The 22468-nt window shown below is 43.2% G+C and overlaps 1 protein-coding gene across 3 annotated transcripts in view; it reads right to left on the bottom strand.

The window, feature by feature from the left end:
- Nucleotides 1–22468, bottom strand: part of cfap299 (cilia and flagella associated protein 299) — a 71268-nt gene that overhangs the window by 16864 nt on the left and 31936 nt on the right. The window contains exon 5 of one of the 3 annotated variants that reach the window (XM_047329170.1): nucleotides 3189–3785. The exons of the other annotated variants lie outside the window; for them this stretch is intronic. Within the exon in view, the coding sequence (XP_047185126.1) occupies nucleotides 3507–3785 (279 nt within the window). The 3' untranslated portion in view covers nucleotides 3189–3506. Of the gene's footprint in view, nucleotides 1–3188; nucleotides 3786–22468 lie in introns of those variants that run through there. 3 annotated transcript variants of the gene reach the window in all.

Here is a 22468-nt window from a genome sequence, read left to right as displayed (position 1 = left end):
TCATGGGTCCAGATGTTTTCAGAAACTGTGGAAACACAACCCTGGATATGAGGGCACCACTGTTCATAGTTCAAACACTGATTTGTGATTAGATCACAATGAGTAAGAACAAAAAGGAAAAAAAGGTTTGGATTCTCCAATGGAAACCAAACAAACCAGGTCTTTGAAGCTAAGCTCAGACCTGACACAACCTGCGGAGGGATGACAAATGGTTTTGTCACCTGACTCAGACAAAGCAAATGAAAGGTAAGTTGTCCAATTCCCCCCCCGGGTGACAGCGCAACATGAAATGATCTTTTCATGTGGATTTGATGGTTTAGATAACGCCCGATGACAATGGGTGTGAAGAACTCCAAACAGAGAACACACTCAGGTGTGAAGAGGTTGTTTTGTCTGCCTTCCCCAAAATAGAAAAACAGCTTTTCTTTCATTTCTTTTTTCGGTCTTTCCCTTTTTTTTGCTGTTCGCCTCGTCTTGTTTACTCTGAGCAGGAGTGAGTCCCTCCCGTCGGGGGCTACAGTAACGCAGACAGGAGGATCCGAGCGGAATACCTCGGCTCGTGATATCACATTTGTAAAGCTGTCAGGACACGGGCCATCTGCGGATCCCTTTACTCAAAAACGCATGAGATAACCAGCGCTCCAGAGCTCAGACGAAAAGAGGGCTCCTTTCTCTCGGTGTCTCTCAAACGTTTAAAACAGATGCTATCAGGTTCACAGCTGGCTGGAGGCCGGGGCCAGATATCCTATCTACTGGCTTCTGTCCTCCTGCAGCCGGGCCTTGAAAAGACATTATCAGGTGGAAGTCGGCGAAAGAGGGCCGGCAACATTTGACAAGCGGCGATAAGAAATATCAGTTAAAGTTGGCCGTTGGCGGATAAATCAATAAGGTCCGTTTGCCAAATGAGCCATTACCTGTTTTAACACTGTAAAAGATAAAGAAGTTATTTTATTCAGTCTTCTGTACTTGACCATTTTCTGATTTCACATATGTAATTGTTTGTTTTTTTCCAAATGTGTGCCAGTTGAAGAATTTCAACATAAATTGGTGGCCACAATGACTTCATATAAAACAGACACATTCACTTGCAGAAAAAATGTAGCAGCAGTGAATCAAAAATACATCAGTGGAAATGAAGACGCATGTAAGTTACAAATTCCGTATTAAAAATATTAGAATTTTTTTGTTTTAAATGCAAAACATCAGACAATAAAAATAATCTGCATTGTTACACATTAAAGATTAGACACAAATATTTCAACAAGAGCGAGTGAAGGTAATGATGCCAAAATAAACGTTATTTGCGTTGCGTTGCCGGTGCAAGTAGATGCACATTTGCTTTGCCTTCGTGTGTATTCCTCGAAAACTGTGAGTACAGAAGGTTGAAGCAAACTATCAAATATACAAAATATCAATTGACGCATAGATTAGATAGATTGATTCACAGTATTGCAAACAATTATCTGCTACACCTAATTAGATCTACAATAATGGTCTGTTCCCTGCTTTATAGCTCATATTTCCCAGAGCAAAGTTAAGATAAAGGTCAGATCTACGTTATTTTTGTCTGTTTTTAAACTCATGTGGTCCATGACTTTTTTTCCCAGTGGAAAACACATGTTTGAAATACAGAAAAAGGCACAGTGCTGAAAAGTGCTGGAAAAAAAACCAACGTATAACTTTTTTTACTAACTCGACTCCGACAGGTAAGCCAAAGTTCACTCCGCTCTCAGGGCCGCCGCCGCCGCCGCCGCCGCCGAGGAGCAGGAAAGGTCGAGTCGCGTTGTTTAGCTGCAATCTAGCAACATGAGTTTCCAGCCCCGGTGTGTCGGAGGGAGCCGGGGGGTGGGAGGGTGGGGTGGGGGTGAAACCCTCCACCTCGCACCGTGGAAAACAAAGTGGAAGCCTTACGTCACCTGTCAGCAATTACCCAGAACAGGTGCTGTGACCTCACAGGGCAGCGAGCGAGAGAGGCCCCCCAGCTTTATGGCAAACATCAGGCCGGTTAGTGCCTGAGAAGCTGAGCGCCGCACGGGTCCCAGGTAGAGATTCTGCCCCTTCGTGATACTCAATATTCAGGCCCCCCCCCAGCCCTCCTTTCTGAATCTCTCTTTTTTTTTTTTATGTGTACGCAGTTGAAATTTCAGCTGGCTGCAAGCAAAACACCGGTGACCTTAGGATGAAGGTTACATAAACCCAGAGAGAACAGTAGAGCAGGGGAGGAGGGGGGTTTCTTCTGAATCCACGATCCATGGCGTTTAATAAACACAACAAAGCATCTCAAATCCTCTCGGGTACCCCACCCTTTGAAAAAAAAAAAAATCCGCTGGTAACATGTTGATGTGCTCGGAAAAAACAAACGGTGAAACTTGAACAGTGTTGACAATCGTAATTGCCGAGGTCTGCGATCCCCGGCCCTCCAGACAATAAGTCAAAACCCACACAGATGTGAATTACCTCACGAACCTTCTCTGGCTGATCTTTCAAAGGGCTCACGGGGCTGAAAGAGAGGGATTTTTACAAATTCAAGTCAAACAGAAGCAGACAGCGAGGCTGACACGTACTGTGCTCCTCCTTTGTGCCTCAACAATGTCCTACAGGTGAGGACACAATGGACGGGACCACCTGACGTCCGGTGGCAGGAGTGTGTGTGTGTGTGTGTGTGTGTGTGACTGTAGGAGTGTTTGTTTGTGTGGCTCACAGGACGAGTGCTACAGACGCCAACTGAAGCTATGGCAACCAGGACGGAGTTTTCAACCTCATGAGTTCTCTGGTTCCAAGTGAAACAAGTCCCTGCTCCAACACATTATGTATAAAAATATATATATATATATATATATATATATATATATATATATATATATATATATATATATATATATATATATATATACCTAAGAACATTTTCCAAATCTGAGAAACTTTAAATGTTTTGTTGCCAAAAAGGTTTTTTAATAAAGAGTATTTTCAAAGTAAGATACCGGAAAAAAAAAATTTGGTGTGTGTGTGTGTGGGCGCTATAATCACGGTCCTAGGATTCAAACAATGAAAAAATAATTTTGTCAAAGATCTGCTCGGACACATTATGTAATCGCCTTTACTTACTCTTATACTCACTATAAATTTAATATTACATATATATTCGAAGAATATTCAAAATCTTAGAAACTTAGCATTTTGGTTTCAAAAGGGTTCTTTAATGAAATGTTTTTTCCACGTAAGATACTGAAAAGAGATTTTTGTGTGTGTGCTATAATCAGTTCTACAATTGAAACAATTCCAAAAATAATTTTATCCGACCAAAAGTCAAAAGCGAATCAATATATAATATCACCGAGCAACATGAGGGGAAAGGATAAAAACTAACAATCAAAAATCTATTAAATCCTATTTAAAAACATGTTTTAAGCACTGATTTGAAAACAGGGCAAAGCGTTGGCGAGTCTCATCTCTTCCAGCGGGGAATCCCGGAGCCTCGGGGTCCTGACGGCAAAAGCCCCGTCGCCTTAAGTTACCAACCTCGACTTAGGAAGTCGGTTGGATGATCTGAGTTCACGGCTCGGAGCACAGGGAGTGAAGAGCACTGTGATGGCACTGGGAGCGAGACCACACTGAGCTAATGAAAAGAATCTTAAAGTCAATCCTGAATTCTGGCAGGGAGGCGGATATGGAGGAGGAGACATGGGCAGCGGCGTTCTGCTGGAGCTGAAGACGAGGCGCTGGCGATGGGCTGAGCGTCGCAGTCGTCGCCCAGGCGACGAGACACGAGCGCAAAGGAGCTTTTTCTGGGTCGGGAAAGGAAAGAGCTGATCGGATTTTGGCATTCAAGCTGCAAATATTTACACTTCAGCATTTTTGATATATGACTCTTTAACTCCGACTGGCCCCCATGGCCCCTCCTCTCTTCCTCCTCCCCCGCCTCCAGCCAAACAGCCCTCCACCCTCCACCCTTCCCCCCACGGGGAACAATCCTGCAGTGTCAGGGAGCCCGTGCAGGTGTCTTGCGGTGTCAGCTGCCGTATACTGTTTGTTATTGGTGGGCTGCGCTCGGGGAGGAATCCCGGGCCATCACCAACAACTGTGTCAATTTGTCGGAGAGCAAAAGGAAAACACGGCCTTGTACGACAGGAATGTTTTCAGGTGGGAGGCAGGATTTACCCCCATGTCCCCTTCCTGGTTATTCCTTGAGGTGCGTGTGTGTGTGTGTGTGTGTGTGTGTGTGTGTGTGTATGGGGAGGGGTCCGTGAGTAAGACGAGGAGGAGGGGGTCGCTGCGTATTTGACTTGAAAGTGACTTCACACAGGCGTCCTGTGTAACGGATGCGTCGGTAGAAACCACATGTGCTGAGGTGTGTGTGCGTGTGTTGTGTCCCTGTTCGTCGGCCTGAGTCACACACATCCTGCGGGACATGTGATCCAGAGCCGGGAGCTCTGACCTCTGACCTCTGAGCTCCCTGACGAGCCTGCAGCTTCAGCAGAGATATAGACAATGTATAATATAGATTATTACGAGTTTTGAATAATGCTTTTGCTTGTAAAGACTTTCCTCCGCAGCTTGGCTAGGCTCAGCCTGAGAGGGAGGTGAGGGAGGTCTGATAGTCGGGGGCATCATCTGACCAGGAAGTCGCCTCTCACTGGAGGTTTTTACGGGCACTTCCAGGAGAGGTTATACATCCGGTCTGGGAACGACTTGAGGTCCCCGAGCACGAGCTGGTAAAATGTAGCCGGGGAGGAGAGGGATGTCTGGACTACAACAACAAAAATTGACAGCGTATTAGGGTCATTATAGGAAGCGGGGGAGGGGCTTAATGTTCAGAGAAAAACTCTGAATTTCTGACATTAAAGACGTAAATTTACTGGAAACATTTCACCCCTGGAAATTTGTGATTTTTTTTCTCCTGCCTTTATCACTTTAATCTCGTATAAATTTACGACTTAAATCTTGGAAATTCCGAGTTCTTTCTCTAAATATTAACCCCCCTGCTCCAACGGCTCCGTAATTTATTTATTTTTCTCTAATGCGCCTAATACGCCGTCGTAGTTATGACAAACTGGCCAATATATATATATTTCTTTAGCAAAGGAAACTGCAACTTAAACCACTGATCTCTGCACAAATAATCCCACACAACAATGAAACACTTTGTATGGAAACGGCGGCAGAGTTCAGTTCATATCAGAGCATGTTGAGAGAGAGACGTGAAGTATAACGAGCCACCACACACACAAACCTGCCCATTGTACCGTAACGGGCTCTCACACTCTTTGTGGAGCGTGTTGGAGTGTGTGCCGTCCAGATACCGGCGCAGGGCTGCGAGCTGTTTGTTCAGCGCCGTGAGTCACCGTGATCTAACCTACACCCTCTCATCACAACCCTGCACACGGTGCACGATGCTGCTGGACTGCCGACACTCGCTGCTGGCAAAAACGCTGCAGCTTCTCCATCCACACATCCATAGAAAAGAAAAGAAAGAGAGACAGAAATCAAGAGCAAGGTTGATTTTAAATATCTAAGGAAATACATAAAGACGAGGGCTTTGATTGTTTCTTTACAATGCAAACACAAGTCACTTCTGTCACCGTCGAAATTTCCACTACGAGTCGAACGAAACTCTCTTCACTTCCTACAGCTTCCTGCTTTAATTGTGGTAACAGGCCTGATTGTGTGTGCACGCAATACGGATGGAAATAATCAAAAGAAACATTGCTTTTCCTTTTCGTTCATAATTGCAGGGTGTGTCACGAGGCAGATGTCTTGGCACGGGCTGCAAAAATGCGCAAGCTAACTGTTTCAAAAAGGGACTCTTCTAGCTCTGCACTGTGGTTTAACGTTATATCTGTGTTCTCCTCAAAGCCCTGCACAAAGGCTGACAGGCCACACAACAAGGTACAAAGCAAGATTCTTTTTTTTATTATTCAATGCAATGCATCGGATGACAGGAAAAAAAAATGTGTTAATATTTTTTTTCCTTTGTAGCTACCTCTGTTCATTCCTTCTCAAATATTTGATCTCTTTCTATTTAAGTTTGTTTAGTGTCTACTATGACAATAAATCACTAAAGGAACCCCTCCAGACACGTAATAAAGTATATCAAAATATATTATTTTGTTTAACATTGTTAACCCCCAAAGAAGTTTTTAAAAAAACACTGAAATGTGTCTGGAAACCATCATGTCTCTCTCCCTCATTGAGGAATTCGGAGACTATGAATATTCATGATATGCAAATAACATGCATGGCATGGCTAGAGGCAATATCGGCAAGATTCAGCCATAAAACATTCACAAACTGCTATTGCTAATGCTAACTGACTGCCGACACACCTGCCGCCCTCTGGCGGATGCTAACTGCTAATGCTAACGCTAACTGTCTGCCGAAACACGTGCCGTCCTCTCGTGGATGCTAATGCTAACGCTAACTGTCTGCCGACACACCTGCCTTCCTCTCGTGGATGCTAATGCTAACGCTAACGGTCTGCCGACACACCTGCCTTCCTCTCGTGGATGCTAATGCTAACGCTAACTGTCTGCTGACACACCTGTCGTCCTCTCACGATTCGTTGCCCCTGCTGCACTGGAAGTTTTCCGGTTTCTTTGCCTCACATTTGCATATTCGAAGGCGATTGGTTTTCTGTATTTGTGACGTACCAAATCTAGTTCGAGCAGGATTCATTTTGAATTTCAAATTGCAGAGACGTGAAACAGAAATCTCCTCCTCCAGGAGAGGAATGTGAAAACACCTCTATAGTGACATGTGCTCAGATACAAGTCGCTATAGTCAATGTCAGACATGTTAGAGGACAGAAACAGAAGAAAAACACTTTTTTGAGCGGAGGGGGACTTTAAGTGTCAAATATCCATCTGCGTTATTTTCTCTTTGTCACTGGAGCTCCTGGTTGTTAAGAGTGTGTATGAGTTTATGTGCGGTTTTGCACATATTTGACCCTCAGGCCCAGATGAGTGAAACCACAGTGTTATAATTCAACATGTACAGTATGTCTCCAAGTGATTCATGGCAAACACGGATGCTGAGAGTACCGGGGGGGGGGGGTGTTTTGGTTGTTTTGGTTAGACGTCGGTTGAGCGAAAAGGGCAGATTTGTGCATTTGTTTACCTCGTGTTCTCTCCATCTGCATCCATAAACAGACTCGCGCAATAGAGACGAAATAAATAAATCCAGTCCAGAAGCAGGTGTCCTCCTATCGGGCTTTCTAAACCCCCCGATGGTGCACAGCTACGCCCCAGTGAGGTTAGAACAACCGTAGGCCAAACTCCAAAGGGGGGGAAGCGGCTCGGTCGATCAGTCAGGGAAGGCAAAGGCAAAGGCAGCTAGCTCAACCCCTACTGGGTGCACCGGCCTCCGTCTTTTTTGGAGAATCCGCCAGTAAAAGCCATCGCCGCAAAATAAGTGGCTTGAACCCACACTCTTTCAAATTACAGGGCACCCGGAATCAGAAAATGCTATCCTGCTTTTTCGCAATTGGTGTTTTAGAAATTCTATTAAAACCTCCTCAGTTTGGCTCACGGCACAGCGCTTCTTGTTTTTTTCCTCCTCCTCCTCCTCCGACTGACTGCATCCGTTCACATCGTGCTTTGTTTGGAAAAATCGACATTGTCCTCACAAAAAAAATTGGGTTTCACCAAATTGTGCTGCACAGTTTTCGGACCTGGAGGGTTATTTTCTTCTCTGGAGATTCAACCCCATACTCTTACTGCAGTATCGCACCAAAGCAACTTCCTGCTGCAGAATAGGAGTAGTACTAGTATTGGAAACTAAGGTAGAGTATTAAAACTCAAACCTAGGAGCCAAAAAAAAGTCTGACCCGTGTCGACAGAACCAGATTTGCATCGGACCAACTGCTGCGTTGCTGCTACCGCCACAGCAAGCGTCTTAGTGTCTCCGCATCGTTTCACTGCGCGATTAACAGATGAAGAGACAAACTGGTCCAAATCACGAATGGAAACTCGAGCACGCAGCCGGTTAATGAGAGAGTTAAATAGGCTGCAGATCCGTGGCAGGTGGCAGACATTTCCCCCCGGGTCTCTGCGAAAAAGCTCAGCTGATAAAGACCTTCCACACATATGGAGAATAAGCTGTCAAGTGTGACAGGTGGCATCATTTACAGCCGCTCGGTGCAGAGCGGAGCGCTGTAACAGAACCGGGGTACAGTTTCTGCGAGAGGAGAGAGAGGAGAGAGAAAGAAGAAAAAAATCCTGCCCCTACAGTAAATTAGTCGCATGCCTGAATCCGGGGAGGAATTACGGGTTGAGAATAGCAGGTGGGTCTGGCACATGTGGTCGAAAACACAAATCAGTCAAACGCCATCTCAGCTACGGATTTCAGACACCAGAGTGACCAAGTGAGCGAGGCATATCTTTTCCCTCCCCGCCGCCACCACCACTACTCCTACAATCATTTCCCACATTCCGATGGCTTTTTTAAATTGCCAGTGGGAAGAAGAAGAATACACGTTGAGCCTAAAATATATGGGAGAGCACTTGCGACGCAGTTTGCTCGTCCGCCAGTGAGTTGGGTTTTTTTTTTTTTGCTAAAGCTTTTTTCCCAAGAAATCAAAAAGCGGGATTATGGCGTCATTGACTTTGCGGGTGCACTTTAATCCTTTCTGTTGCATTTCCTGTCCTGCTTATAGGGACAGAGTTTTTTTTATTTGAGTGTCAAAAGGCTGAGCTGCAGGTTTACATTATAGCACAGCAGCTGTCCACATGTACGGGCTCTTTGGAAGTATAACAAATTTCTTTTTGTTATACCCTTTTTCTACATCTATGTTGCATTCACGCTCTGCTTCAGAAAATGTACACCAGACCTCGGTTAGCTTTCTCCAAACCAACAGTCGCCGCTGCCTCGGTGTAATTCTGGACGTCTGAAAAAACTGAGCAGCATCTCTTGTTTACTTAAACCATTACAGCGGCAGCGGCGCAAGAATGCAGCACAAAAGGAGGGCTGCGATCCGCTTTTTTGCAAATGGCTCTACGGCGAACTGGATCTGAGGTCCTTACAGGTCAGACGGAGCCAAACACACAATAAAGACGTGAAGGATAACATTAGTGCAGGGCCGATTTTTCTTTTTTCTTATGGTTTACTGGAGGTGAAATAGTCCATTTGTCTGACCAGGCGGAGTTGTTGACGGTCAATAGTGCGTGAAGAGAAGTTCCCCTCAGGTTGAGATGTCGGTCGGCCACGGCTGTTTGTGGTCATATCTAACTGTAGCGTGCGATTATTGAAGCTACTTGAAAGTAATCGTTATTAAAGAAATGAACACCGAACAGAAATCTTTAAATTCCACAAATCATTCTGGAAGCATAACCTTCTCGGGAGCCTGTTGCCGTTTCAAAATGTGAAATGTATTTTCTTTAATTAGGTTATAATAATGACAACTTGGGAATCATTGCCAAATATATTGGTATCAAAAATGTTCAATCAAATGGACACAACATATAAAGAACAAAGTACAAAAAAAATTTCTGGATCATATCCAGATTAAGGTGGACTCAACTAAAAAATCAATGGCAACAGAGTCCTACTCCAACATCGAAACATCGGCTGTAATACTGCGTTCACACCAGAAGAAACTAAGCAAATTTCGGCGTCCTGTTATTGGCGCAAGTAGGTAAAAGATCATTTGTCTTTTCACAAATCCCAAGAATTTCCGCTCATTCTCTGTCAGACTAGGACGTCAGTGACATTGGGAGGATCTCAACGCTAATTGGCTTTTGCATATTTCAGCTCGAGCGAGTAAACCTCTTTTTTTTCGTGTTATTTGCGTCGCGTAATATGCGTTGACTTTGTATGTAATCTCATGAACGCACCATAACTCCTTCACTATAATCACTGGTAAACTCTTAAAGACCCAGATCGAGAAAAAACAAGCATCCAATGATTAAAGATGAACATCCAAAGAACCTTATTTTGCAATATATCACAAATTCTTAAGTTAACTTGCAATCAATGCGGTCTGCATCTAATTATTTAGTCTAAATCGTCTTGTTTCTTCTCTTGACTAAGAGTGTAAAGGAGATACAAGTTGTGAGCTGTGTGGTGAAACTAACACTGTTCACCTTCCAAAGGGTAAACATACCTAAACACTAAAATGCTTACACCCATGATATCTGCTTGTGCAGGTGCGTGAAACCCGTAACAGCTCGTGAGATTTGTAAAGCAAGAATTCGTCCACGTCTTGAATCTCTGGAAGTTTTGTTCGTGAGTGTTTTGACAAAAAAAAATAAAAATCTTGAGGTTTTCTTGTCTTTGCTTTTCAGTGGGGAGCTGCTCAGAATATAAGCTGCTGTGTTTTCTCTCGGAGGGAACAAAGGCCAGAGCTTCAGGTAACCGTAGCCGTGTTGGGGATTTTATTTCTCGTACGTCTGTGGGAAAAGGGGGGGGCACGCAAACAATGTTGCCGTCTGAGGTGGACGCCATATCATCTGTGACAACTGATTCAACACTGTGGAAGAGCCGGGCTGTTTTTACTGAAACCGATATGCGACGAAGTTAACACAATACAGTTAAGACTGTCAATCATCGCTCTACTGGGATGTCGGGAATAATAACGCTCAACAAAGTTCCCGGTCTTTCTCGCAACGTGAAAATCAAAAGCTTTAGAATTTAATACATGGTTAATCTGAGGATTACTACACTCATTTACTTAATTCTTTTGCATTGTAGTAGCTTTTTAAAGATTCTACCAAAACCCAGGATCTTTCTTTAAACCGTTATCAATAACACTCAGAATGGAGTATGGAGTCTGTACAACAGACTTACTGTAACACGCAGACATGACATGCAGCAGCTGAACGGCACATCACAAACATTCTGCAAAGTCACTCGGCTGGAAAAAGAAACAAATTGTTCCCGGTGGGTCCGAATTCTTGTCATTGTCACCTTGGAGACAAATCATCATAACGTGGCTCAAATTGTCGTACAGATTTACCCAAAAGTGCAGCTATGCAAAAATTACACAGTGCGCCGGAGTTCTGAAGTGGGCACGAACAAGGCCGCCACAAACAACTTTATTTTTGAGTTCCCTCCCTTCCTGTTATGCGAGACGGATGTTTTAACAGAATTTTTTTTTGAGTGGAGGCAAGTACACGTTACGCTGGTCAGCTAAGCATCTGCAGCTCAGCCGATACAGCGGCGGCCCCCCTGAGCTCGCAAAGTTCCTACTTTGGGGCCAGATGTTGGCTACGGTGACCACATGATGACGATGATCCAGCAGCAGTAAACACATACCGACCGTTCACGCCGACACTTGCTAGAATTTTAAAGAGTAACCGGCACCTTCCAGAGGGATGACTGGCATCTGAGGATTTGGAGAAAGTCTACTTTGCGTCAGACATCATGAGCCCAGAATACAAGCTCACACGATTTATACTTAACTGGAAAACTTGACTTGTTAGTAGTTATGCTGGTTCTATAGACTATAATTACATTACCTCAAAATGCACTCACATAAATCAGTGGTCCTCTCATTTATCACGGTGTGACAAAACGATCAACAGGACACAGCATTGCCCTTTACTGCATTATTACATGGTGCTAGATTTCATATGCTGCTGCCGACTATTTATTGTTCATTTGCACACAAAGGACAACTGAAAAATTACTTAAATTTTGACCCTGTTATACATTTATCCATTACATACATTTATGTGACCCTTTTGTCCAAAGAGACTAACCATTACTTCATTCAAACATGAAGAAAACATGAAGATATTACCGAAAAAGTGCACGAATCATACAAGGACATAAAAATGTATCAAATAGCCAAAGCGGCTATACCTTGACATTTATACTTTCACATTTGTATATATTTTTGTTTGCAGGATTATGCAACAGCTACAAAATATATTTTGTGATGGGGCTTGGGTCAGGGAAGAACCAAATTAATTTTAGTCCAAATGCAGATTAAGGATTTTTTTTTGTTTCGCCTTCTTTAACTATGTTTAATGACAAATCAATTATTTAGGTAATCAGATCACTTACTCACTATTTCCTTTTTTAAATTTCTAAGATAATAAGTAGACAATCATGTGTAGGATGGTTTTGGCTTGCGGGAGATATGCGTGGTAATTATATTTTCCTGTTTTCTAAATGAAAAAGAACCTTTGATCTTGAATTATACGAAAGAACATTCCGTCAATGAATGTTTGGAGCAAAATTCTTTTCAACCCCCCCCCCCCCAAAAAAGAGCTGAATTTCAGATTAATTTAGTAAGTTGCTGAAATAACATGTTCTGAGAGTAATTATAAAAAGTGAAAAACTCACTTGGCTCAATCAAACAGCACATGCAGTGTACAACGGGTTAAGGATTTAATGGCATTTTGTGCCATTAGCCAAGTTTGACACCTGTTTAAAATCCTTTTCCCGGTCCTGTACCTCTGTGACTCAAGTCCGGAGCAGCTTCAAAGATTAACAAGCAAAGAACCTCACTAATGTAAAGCCAACGCGCACGTCGTCTTTGATCTGTTGCACTGAAATTACGCCGATGCCTTGCCAGGTTTTCGTCAGTTTGTCTGATCCTGTCGGTACAGGAGGTAATGTCCACTTACAAGTCTGAAGCCTTGAACGTCAGCGTGATGGGGTACAAAAAATATTCCGCATCTGTACTTACATATGAAACCCGAGAGACTCTGATGTGCGCTGAAGCAAAACACAGGTGTAAATCTTCACTTGAGCTCAGGTGTGGAAACCAGAAGGCGGCGGAGAAAAAAAAAACCCCAACAAGGATGTTGAGAGCAACCTTGTCCTCTGAATTACCTCTGTGAAAACACACTGGCCAGAAAGCCCCTGAGACGTAATTATTTTTCTTTCCTTCTTTGTGTTGGACAACGTTGGGTTGTGCTTTTGTCAGATGAAGTGAGACTCAGGGGTTTTAGTGTCTTTATTTCCCACGTTTTTTACTGACTACATGTCTGCGTCCGGATCTGACTGCGGTGTAGATGTTCACTTGTTAAAAAGGACGGGTGTCTCTGTGCTGAGGCAACGTACACGGGTCGTAGAAGTTTGTGGAAACACCATGAAACTAACACAACAATGATCTGGCTTTAAACTGTTTGTCTACCAGGCGGATCCTGGTACTGTGAAATTGAAAAAAATATGCTTTGGCTATATTTTGCAAGTAAATCACAAGGTTTATGAGTTCAAAGGAAAGTAATAAAATAATCTCTACAAACAAAAAAAATAAATGATTGCGGGTATGGCTTCATAACAGACAAAATGCAGTGTGTTCATCTCGGCTATGGACGTTGCGCCCTTTTGTCCGAATGCCGCTGATTCAGGATGTCAAGAGGCCACATTACTCAAAACCATGACAACCACATAAAGCTGTGAAAATCCCTGAATCACAAAGTCATTTCCTCAACATCTTGCATCCTATGATACAGGAAGCCAAATGGTAAATTCTGAGAGAGGTGGTTCGTCCTGATACTTTTTAAAGACCACAATGCAAACAACTGACCCTACTCTAGTCGACACCTTTCAGGCAGCGAAACCAACTCTGAAAACGTTTCTCGTTGTTACTGGCCTTGGTGTGGCCTCCGGTGAGAAATGATTGACCTTGGTTCTCCGTGTGTTCCACCAAGTGCAACACTCTTCTTCCAGGAGAGACTCTCTGAAAATGTGATCCACTGTTACCCCATTTTCAAAAGATTCCCTTTTTGTATTGAAGTAATTAACAGTGCATTATTTCCGCCGAAGGTCCAACAGCCCCTTTAAATTCAATCAAGCTGCATTAAATCAACCAACTCATAGATATCAGTCCTTTCATCAAGATCCATGACTTATTCCCTGGGAAATTAGTGAAAATGTCAAAAAACAAAACAACTCCTTATCTCAAAATGTTAAACAAAGTGATCAAAAAGTTCCAGGATCCGTGCCAAAATGTAATGAGTTCTTTCTTGGCCCATGTCCAGCCCCTCCACCAAGTTTCAGGGAAATCTGTTCAACAGTTTTTGGGGTGAAAACATAACCTCGTTGGCGGAGGTAGAAAAAAAAAATAGTTCTCTGAATCTCTACATTTAATGCCTGACATCTCTTCATCAAAGTTAAATCTCCTCAGTGTTAACTAAAAGCCTGAAATGCACAAATGCAAAATCGTTTTAAAATCACTAAAGACACAAAAAGAAGAATTTCTTCAAAGTTTACAAAATAAAACCTGACTTTAGTGTTTAGATTTAGTTATGTATTTGAGTTTTTCTGTAAAATGGGTCATTACAATTGTGAACTAAGGAAACAAGCTTCACAATTTCAATTCATGCACTGTATTCCTTGCTCAATAACACATTAACATGCCAAAATGATATTGCATAGTCAAAAAGGAAAAAAATGTGTATAACATTCCAGCCGAGCAATACTAAATTACAAGCAATCAGTAGCTGCGAGTGCAAAGGTTACAGACACTGATAACATGGATCTGCTATGAATATTCAGGTCAGATGAAGGAGACGACTCTGCTCCAGTGAACTCCGCCCACTCGTTGTTCCCACTCTTCATGCGTCAGCCCGAACTGTCAATCCTTTGACAAAAAACAGACTTCAAAGTCGCTGGGTGGGGCGCGATTTCCTCCCTCAAAATGTTTGGTCTGATCTTAGCAAGCCTACCAAGACGTAATTGTGCCGACACGAAACCATCGCCTTCCTGTTTGAGGCCAGGCATGCCATGCGTTATTACAAATCGTCTTTCGAGATATTTCTATTTCTGCTCTCTGGTGTCTTCCCCCCCAATGTTAACATTTGTGGTGTGTGTCGTCTGTGACAGCGGGCTTCTCTCTCTGAGGGTTTCAAGTGAACAAGCACTTTTTCTAATTGTCAGCTCTTGCTCGCAGTGCACATTAATCTGTCCGGTGCAGCCGGGGATTAGCTCCAAACAGAGGGGAAGTCCCTGCCCGTTGATCTCACATGAACCACACACACACGACTGGATGTGCCTATGCATGTGCGTGCAAGCCAACAGGAACGTATACAGTATAATGCGTGTGCGAGTACGAAACCCACAGACGCTCACGGACACACACTTATAATATTGATTCCAGTCCACGAGCTAATGAGAAGCAGCTTTTTCTAACCGCTCACTGCCTGTGACGCGATGGAGCGGGCGCTGCATTAAGTCTGTTAACGTTTAGTAATAGAACCGAGTCGAGCCCGGGAATCAGCTGCAGGAGTGCTGCAGGCGGCAGGGTGGCCTCGCCTCGCGGTTACAGGCAACCACCTCGTAACAAAAAAAAAAAGGGGTCACAGGCGTGATCCCTGCAATGGCCCGTGTGTGTCCATGAAATTTAAATTGAAGCCAAACCCTTTTCATTCACTGTAGCAGACTCTGAATGTCAGCTGAACGCCAAATGTGCAAATAATACACTTTTCAGGCCTGCGCCATGGAAAATTCGTTGGTCAGCACTTCTGGTCTTCACTTCAGTCTATATAAAAATGGTTGTGAGTAAAGCTAGCTTGCAGCAATGCGTCACAGCGTTCTGCATGGTCTGGTCGGGATTTATTAATATTACGATTAAAGATTTTTTTTAAATGATTAAACTCTTTTTTTTGGCCCATAACGTTACTTGATTCAATCAACATAGCTTGCTACATAAGACTGTATATAAAGACCACAATGACAGCTCCCCATAGTGATGCCAAATCCTTTGGATCGCCCCCTGGTGGCTGGCTGCAGTACAGGTCATAACCCAACCAAAGTTAGCAGATGCGACTTAAAAAGTAAAAAGACAAAATACATGTGTCAAAATATTTTTCACAAAGATGGTTTCTGTCATTTTATGTAGTTCTTATCACACTGATGTATGTCAAGTGTTAATTGTTATAATACGTTTGACGTTTATGTAGTTATTTGATGCTAAAACAACAGAGTGAAATGTCATGATTGAATTAAGACAGCCTTCGAAATACTTACTAAAGGTCGGCATCAGGTGAACCCTTACTTTAATAATTATGATGCTAGAAAACTGGCAAAAAAATTAATCTAGCAACCTGCATAATCTGTCATCATTGAATAAAAATAAATGGATACTTAAGGGACATGTTCTGTATCCTGCTTCCTCTGGACAGCGCACTCCCTGATTTCTTCATAAAATTTAATAACTTTTTGCAAATGTCCAACAAGTGATGTGAGTTGAAAAGGAAACGGGCTGAATGTGCATCTCGGTCGGTGGGAACCGGACTGTCGGAGCCCCGAGCCGTGATTTAGGGTGATTACACAGGTGCATTTTAACATAAAACTGCACTAAAGGAGGGTTGATTGAGCCCAAAGACTTTATGAACATTGCTCCCTGCCCCTCTTTCTAAAAGTTTCCTATAATTTTTGTCTGTTTTGAAAGGCACAAGCAGCTCTTTTCACTGCGACACTCATCAATATAAAAACTCGACTTAGTCCAACTTCAAATAGAAAAGTATGTTTTCTGAGCTTTCGCAGCTGTATAAAGAATCGTGTGCCTATGAACCGAGGCTAACGCACATAATCGTCCCCCTAATAGCTCCGCTCATGGCGTGTTGGATGAGTTGTTCCCGTGATTATTGTTTACCCTGCTTAACATAACTCGTGAAACAGGTGCAGCGTTATCAGAGCCCCTATGTTTGTGGACACATTCCCGGGGCCGGACAAAAGGCACAGGTGTAAGGCTCTGAAAGGGAAAGTGTACACAGCACAATCAGTTTCTAAAAAACAGACAAACGAGTGCCGAGGCTCGGTCTGGGCAGAGCTGGAGGGAAATGTTTGCACTTAAATTCAATCACTTTTGTCCCGTGGAGTCGGTATTGAACGTGTTTGTTAAAGGCAGATCTGCAGAGCATTAATAAGTCCACTATAACGAGGTATGAAACGGACAAGGTGGTTCCCCGTGAAGCTTGGGGAACTGCGTCACACATTTGAGAACTTCAAATAGATTTTTTATAACATCCCTTGTAATTATTAGATCGTATTTCTTTTTCAAAACATTATTTTTTGAAGAATCAAATGAGGTGACAGTGTGGGTAAACCTGCTGCAGATATTAATATGCTACTATATTTGTACTTTCTTGCCAGAGGGACTGTGTGCAGAAAGTTCAGTCTCACAATTATATCTCCATCCATGTTCCCCCCCTTTTGAGAAAAAAAAAATGTGGCAAGATTTCATTGGCGGCTAAATGCGGATAATAATTTAGGTGGTCAAACACTAACAAATGAAAGACCTGCACAAGATTGATTTTCAGTTGGGTAATTAAAGGTTGAAACGGACAGAAATAAACACAGAAAAAGGAAAGGTTATGATTAGGCCTTTGAAGATGCAGATACAGGCCTCCGTTTAGAAATCTGCATGTGGTAATATAAGAGATATGCCTATGGAGCGGTGGAATAAGGCACTTCAAAGTTAAGACCACCGTACAATGTGAGTGCATACACGTGCAGTAATTGTTAAAGGATGTTGGGATTATACATCTGAATGGTATGGCAGATGCAGCGCATTCAAAATGGTTCAACTGCAGCGAGAAAATCTTCCAAACTAAGTGGTAAAATCTGTTTCGTTTGACTTCCTTCCAAACTTTACCCACATTAGCCTTTTCGTGACCGAAAATTGGCCATTTCAAATATTATTTATGTGACCGTCGGTTTCCTGATGTGTCATCTCTATGGTCAGGATATGGTCAGGTTTAGGCTAAAAAGTGCTTGGTCGAGGTCGAGGGAAAGATAATGATTTGAGTTTCCAAAAGTTCTTGGGTTGCGGGTCAGGGAGAAATCTTGGTCATGGTTAAAAGGAGAATGTCTTGGTTAAGGATTGGATGGGGGGGGGGGGGGGTTTGGTTAAAGGAAACCAACATTGGTAGAATGCGAATGCAAATAGCGCTGTTTTGTTGACTTGTCTGTGCAACCAAAGCTCCTCCCTGAGAGTTTTTGTGGTTGGATAGCGAAGCCGCGCTACTTCCGTCTTTGCTTCTGATGGACATAACTCACATGGATGCCGGAGGTCCTGGAGTCACACCCGTTGATTTGGGCGTTTGAACAAGCGAAAAATGCTGTCATTGAGTATTTCTCATAAAGTCCTCACCAGAGAAACAATAGCATTTGTGGTAACCATTAAATTTTTAAGTAGAATGTCGCTCATTGAGCTCATAGGCCCAACAGTCCCAAATTGTACACACATAGATATCGTCCCCTAATTATGCTAGGAAATTGGTGAAAATGTCCAAGAATGCTGTATCCACCCCTTTGTTTGGATCCATGCCAGAATTTAATGGATTCTTCCTTGGCTCATGTTCCACCAAGTTAAATTTTGCATAATCCTGCTGACAAACCAACCAAAAGGAACCAAAAAAAAACATAACCTCTTTTGTAAATGTAATGATTGTTTTGCTTCAGTAGCTGATGCGGAAATAGTGTGACGTCATTCTGGCAGACATCTTGTCCGATGATTGCATTTGGCGTTAACAAAGGCTTCTACTGAAACAAAACGATGTGTTGCGTTTGAAAGCCAAGTGAAACTCTAAACACGTCCGATTTGTCTGCACGCCGGCTTGGGAAGAAAGTTGGCGTGGATGGCTGTGTGTGACTTCAACACTAGAGACCACATTCTGTGTCCCGTCCCCGACCAGCTGTCAACGCTTGTTTCTTTCAACCATGGCCACAGTGTTTTTCTAACCTTAACAAAGTGGTTTTAGTCACCTAAACTTAATCAAACCTGAACCATAGAGGTGGCAGATCAGAAAACACCCATGACTCATTTTTTGGAATAGTCGTGTGGTCACTGATAAACAAAACATTTTGTTTGGGTGTGAGGATCTAAAATGTTCTGAAACATGTCATTTTTTTCTGGGTTTTTTTTGCTTTTAAGATCAAATTGTTAACTCGGATATTTCTTAACTATCCCACAGGCGGCTTTGTCCCTTTAAAAGTAGTGATGTTAAGCCACTGAGTAAAATCAATAAGCCAACAAGGCAAACATGTGTCCTGTTAGTGGAGCCACAATACCCCAAAGCCTTGGTTTCGGCTAATCTGAAGGTATGCTGAGTGTCCTTATGTGGGGAACAATAAGGGTGTGTGGTGGGAAGAGGAGGAAATCTTACACATACCAAAGCGGGCCCGCGCAAAATTCACCGAGGTGTGCTTTTAAGAGTGGGAGGGATCCAAAATAAATCTTGAAAGACCTGACTATCATGCTCCCTTGTCTGACTCTTATCCGAGTTTAGCCACACACACAACCGGAGGTTAATTCTTTTGACCTGAGACAAACTCTTTTCACGTTATTAGGCATTTCTGCCGCTGACAGAAGCTTTCAAAGCCTGTTCGTTACAGGCCAAACATGTCAGAGAAAGTACCCAAGAATGCCAACCATCTCAACGAGGCGGCCGCCTCCCGTTTGGTGGTCGAGATGAGTGAACTGTTCACAGGGCTGCGATTGACAATTATGAAAGCAATTACTCCTGTTTCTTTTAGCGATAGTGTTACAATTAACCCACCACAGGGCCTGTGTAGAATCCCAAAAGAAAAACATATATGTTTAGATTTGTTTTTCTATCTAGTTTGACATTACTATCTATTGTTGGATGTTGGACATTGGACGGACAACCAAATCAGCCCCAAACATTTTTTATGGTGTTCTTGTCCATTCGCTTAAATTGTTTAAATCTTCTAATGTCGGGGCAGCAGGGGTTAAGCACCTTGCTCAAGGCCACCCCGGTACTAATTAAAAAGCGCCCTTGAGCAGCGGCCTTTCACTTCCCCCCACCCAGATCTTTTTCAGGGTTTCAATCTTCAATCACAAGCCCACAGCTGACCTTAAGGCTACTACTGCTGTAGTTATTCCTCAGCACTTTCTTAATGCAAGGGTCTATGTTTATTTAGAGAAGTTCTTATTAGTCGTGTTTACCCTGGACGAAGGTTAAAGCGTTACATGCCTGGATGAACTCCCTCTTAACACGGGCTTAAGTTCCAGCTAAAACATTTCCGCAGCGTCGCCGGGCTCTCAGAGCTTAAGCCAATCGGTGTTTAGAAACCTCAGATGACTTGTTTATCTTATGGACAGCAAACAGCGAGGTGAAAGCTGTGAATCTAAACATGCGATGCACGTGATACCTAGCAGCTGAAGTTCCAAGACAGCGTCAAAAAGGATCCGAAATATGTCTGAGTTTAACACAAAACCATAATCTTCACATATTTTCCGATTGTCAGGTTTTCATAAAACTATTGGTAGTTTTACCTAATTGATTTTTATAGTTCTACACACTGTCTGGAGATTAAACTTTATAAAGTTATACGTATGCATGTATTTCAGCATGTGTTAGGCTGTGGGTAAATTTTTAGCCACTGTGGCATAAGTGTAAGTAAGTAATTTATAGTAATGCAAGAGGCTGCATTGCAGAGACCTATACAGCCACCAGGGGGCGATCAGGATGATTTGACTTCAGTTTTGAGGAGCTGTCATGTCGTCCATCTTTGTATACAGCCGATGAAATAAGTGTGTAATAGTTGTAATGGTGCGTTCACACCGGGCGCAACACAAATTAGCATGTTGCTTTCCTCGCACGAGTTTGGCCGCTGGAACATTTGTGCTTCTTATATTGTGTGAATTTTAGATTGTTTTAAAGTCATAAACCATTAAATAAACCTTCTATCAATAGCATATGTAACAAAAAACATCACAAAGACATTAAGAGATGATTACATGTGAAACTCACCCAGATCCCCGTGACAAATTGCCATAAACAGCGGTCATAAATAAATAAAGTGCGGTGGAGCGTGTTGAGCCGCCATGGCCCGTGATAATGGGGTCAAGTGCCACAGAGCTCTCAGGCAAACAGCCCACACCTGTGGACCCACAGCACGGCAGTACAGCAGTGACCACAGCCACGGTGACACAAAACAGAGCACCTCCACTCCTTGTAATTTAAAAGTTATTTTACAGACCATTATCGTAAATTTCTCTTTGCGAGCTCTTTCTTTAGTATCAGTTTATGATCCGTCAAGTTGGCCCCGAGGGGGGACGGGAAAGGGAGGTGGGCTGAACTTGTGGACTAAGTGGCAGCCCAACGTGTCATGGGAAAGAAAACATGCCCCCCGTTGGCTGGCTTGTTTAAAGGTATCCTTTCAAAGGTTACCGTCTTTTCTTTAATGCCAAACATCACAGGCCGGTCTGGCCCCCCGAGCTAGTCACAAACAGGAAGTCTCTGCTAATCCTGGTCTTCCCTAATGACGCAGAGGAATTCTCAATATTCCCCATTGTCTTCCTGGCTGCACTTCCTCTAAGTGGTCCACTGCACTGTTTGGTCCTAAATCTCTTCAAGAACCATGACCTGGGACAATTAGGACCTCTTGAATCCATGTTGTTGAAATGATGGCGCCATATATGAAGCTGACAATGTGATGAAATCATCCAAGTTTGAGTTCCTTTGTGTCGATCTTTGACTAAACCTGGTTACAGCCCTCTGCCAAAGTTTACCTTACAGTCTAAAAGTATGGCGAGCACTGTGTTGCATTTTCCCAGTAATAAAATCTTTAAAAAAGGCTTAAAGTACGGGAACAGATTTAACGAACTCTTATGGACATTAACTAGCTGAAATAAAACGCTGGAATACTCGTACCTGTAACTCCAATGCAGGGACCTTTTAGGGCGTTACATTGGTTCCCTGGCTCTTGATTTACACCCTGTTACCTGCAGTGGAAACACAAGGAGTTCCTGCAAAGGTTCCTAGTTCCGGCGGAACGTTCCTGTGATGAAATAGCAGCTTCATGGTGTGTTCACCCCAAACGTTGCCTTACTTGCGCAATTTTGGCAGCAGGATTCGTTAATTGTGTTCACTCAAGCGAGTAAACACCCGCACGTTCTCTTCTGGATGTCAGTGACTTCGGGAGAATCTCAAAGCTGATTGGCTTTGCGCCATTCGGATCGGCTAAAGTGAATTTCACGTTTTTGCATTGACTTTGCATTTAATCTCATCACACCAATGATTTGCTTCGCACTTCAATGTGAACACACCATTAGAACTGTGTTAGTCTTAGCTAGGTGTTCCTAATAAACTGACGTGAACTGAAATGAGAGTATGAGGCTCTTGTTTCAGCTGTTCAGCCACTTTGGCTTTCGCTGCTCAAAGTCATCAGTTCTTCTGGTCAAACATTACTTCCAAGCACGAGAGGATATTTAGTATTTTTTCACCTGACACTGGATGCTCACAGCGGAACTGTGAAGCTTCAGAGCAGCTGGTATCGGCTGTTTTCAATCAATCTGTCAGATTATTGATGGAAATTTAACTGCACGGTAACTCGAGTCCTGTTTTCTGTACGCTGATGCACAGATTAAACCTGAGCCTGTCGTGGGTACAGTCCAGTCTAGCTCAGCTCCTATCAGCATTATTCCAAAGCGCTCAGGCATGACATCTGCCAAGAGGCCTGCCGCGGGGTCTTGGCCTCATCACCAGGAACACGTCCAAGTCAAATATTGTTGCCCTCGCACATTGTGGGGCAGCAACCTGTCACAGCT

The sequence above is a fragment of the Scophthalmus maximus genome, chromosome 19, assembly GCF_022379125.1.
Source record: "Scophthalmus maximus strain ysfricsl-2021 chromosome 19, ASM2237912v1, whole genome shotgun sequence".
NCBI classification, from domain to species: domain Eukaryota; kingdom Metazoa; phylum Chordata; class Actinopteri; order Pleuronectiformes; family Scophthalmidae; genus Scophthalmus; species Scophthalmus maximus.
The sequence above is the reverse complement of the archived record's forward strand: the minus strand, read 5'-3'. Positions and strand labels throughout refer to the sequence as shown.